This window comes from Chiloscyllium plagiosum, unplaced genomic scaffold (genome assembly GCF_004010195.1).
Source record: "Chiloscyllium plagiosum isolate BGI_BamShark_2017 unplaced genomic scaffold, ASM401019v2 scaf_55546, whole genome shotgun sequence".
Classification (NCBI taxonomy): domain Eukaryota; kingdom Metazoa; phylum Chordata; class Chondrichthyes; order Orectolobiformes; family Hemiscylliidae; genus Chiloscyllium; species Chiloscyllium plagiosum.
Window position 1 is genome coordinate 4037 of NW_025204277.1, and position 1275 is coordinate 5311.

The 1275-nt window shown below is 48.3% G+C and overlaps 1 protein-coding gene across 1 annotated transcript in view; it reads right to left on the bottom strand.

The window, feature by feature from the left end:
• Nucleotides 1-383, bottom strand: part of LOC122546363 (ankyrin repeat and fibronectin type-III domain-containing protein 1-like) — a gene marked incomplete at its 3' end in the record, with an annotated part of 4050 nt that extends 3667 nt beyond the window's left edge. The window contains exon 1 of the mRNA XM_043685098.1: nucleotides 74-383. Within this exon, the coding sequence (XP_043541033.1) occupies nucleotides 74-98 (25 nt within the window). The remainder of the gene's footprint in view (nucleotides 1-73) is intronic.
• Nucleotides 384-1275: the final 892 nt, after the last annotated feature.

Below are 1275 nucleotides of genomic sequence, written 5' to 3' on the forward strand. Positions count from 1 at the left end.
ATTAGATTCCAGTCTGTAACTCCCTCTTGGGGATCCATTATTGCTCTGATCGTTCTGTTGAGGAGACTCTTACTTGCTGTTGTAACCTGTGCTTTCATTTGTTTGTACAGTTTGTATCGTGACTCGCAGGCTCGACGTTGTTTCTGTTTCTCTGCGTTGTTGTGGCTGAGTGAGTTGCTCAGCCTCTCAGAGGACAGGTCATTCAAAAGCTCCTCTGCCTGCCGGATGAGGTTAGTTAGGTGCCTGTCTCTGCTATCCACATTAATAACTGGCAACAAAGCAAAACATCACATTACATTTAACAGAAATCAATTCTCACTTGGGGAGTGTTTCTTTTGCATATGGGACATGGTTCTCACCAGCTGGGCCCAGTATTTATTACCCCGTCCCTAGTTGCCCCCTTGAGAAGGTGGGGGTGAGCTGCCTTCTTGAACAGCTGCAGTCCACCTGCTGTGGGTTGACCCACACTGCCCTTAGGGAGAGAATTCCAGGACTTTGACCTGGCAACAGTGAAGAAATGTTGATATATTTCCAACAGCTTCAAGGGGAACTTGCAGGGGCTGCTGTCCCCATGTATCTGCTGCCCTTGTCCTTCTAGATGGAAGTGGCTGTGGGTTTGGAAGGTCCTGTCTGAGGATCTTTGGTGAATTTTTGCAGTGCACCTTGTAGATGGTACACACTGCTGCTACTGAGCGCTGGTGGTGGAGGGAGTGGATGTTTGTGGATGTGGTGCCAATCAGGTGGGTTGCTTTATCCTGGATGGTGTCAAACTTCCTGAATGTTGTTGGAGCTGCCTCCATCCAGGCGAGTATTCCATCATATTCCTGACTTGTACCTTGTAGATGGTGGACAGGCTTTCGGGAGTCAGGAGGTCAGTTACTCACCGCAGTATTCCCAGCCTCTGACCTGGTCTTGTAGCCGCTGTGTTTATGTGGCAAGGCCAGTTGAGTTTCTGGTCAATGGTAACCCCCTGGATGTCAACAGTGGGGGATTCAGTGATGCCATTGAATGTCAAGGGATGATCTTGGAGATGGTCATTGCTTAGCATTTTTGTAGCCTGAATGTTATTTGCCACTGGTCAGCCCAAGCTTAGATATTGTCCAGATCTTGTCACATTTGAACATGGATTGCTTCAGTATCTGAGGAATTGCTGAACATTGTGCAATCATCAGCGAACATCCCCACTTCTGACCTTATGATGGAGGGAAGGTCATTGATGAAGCAGCTATAGATGGTTGGGCCTGGGACACTACCCTGAGGAACTCCTGCAGAGAT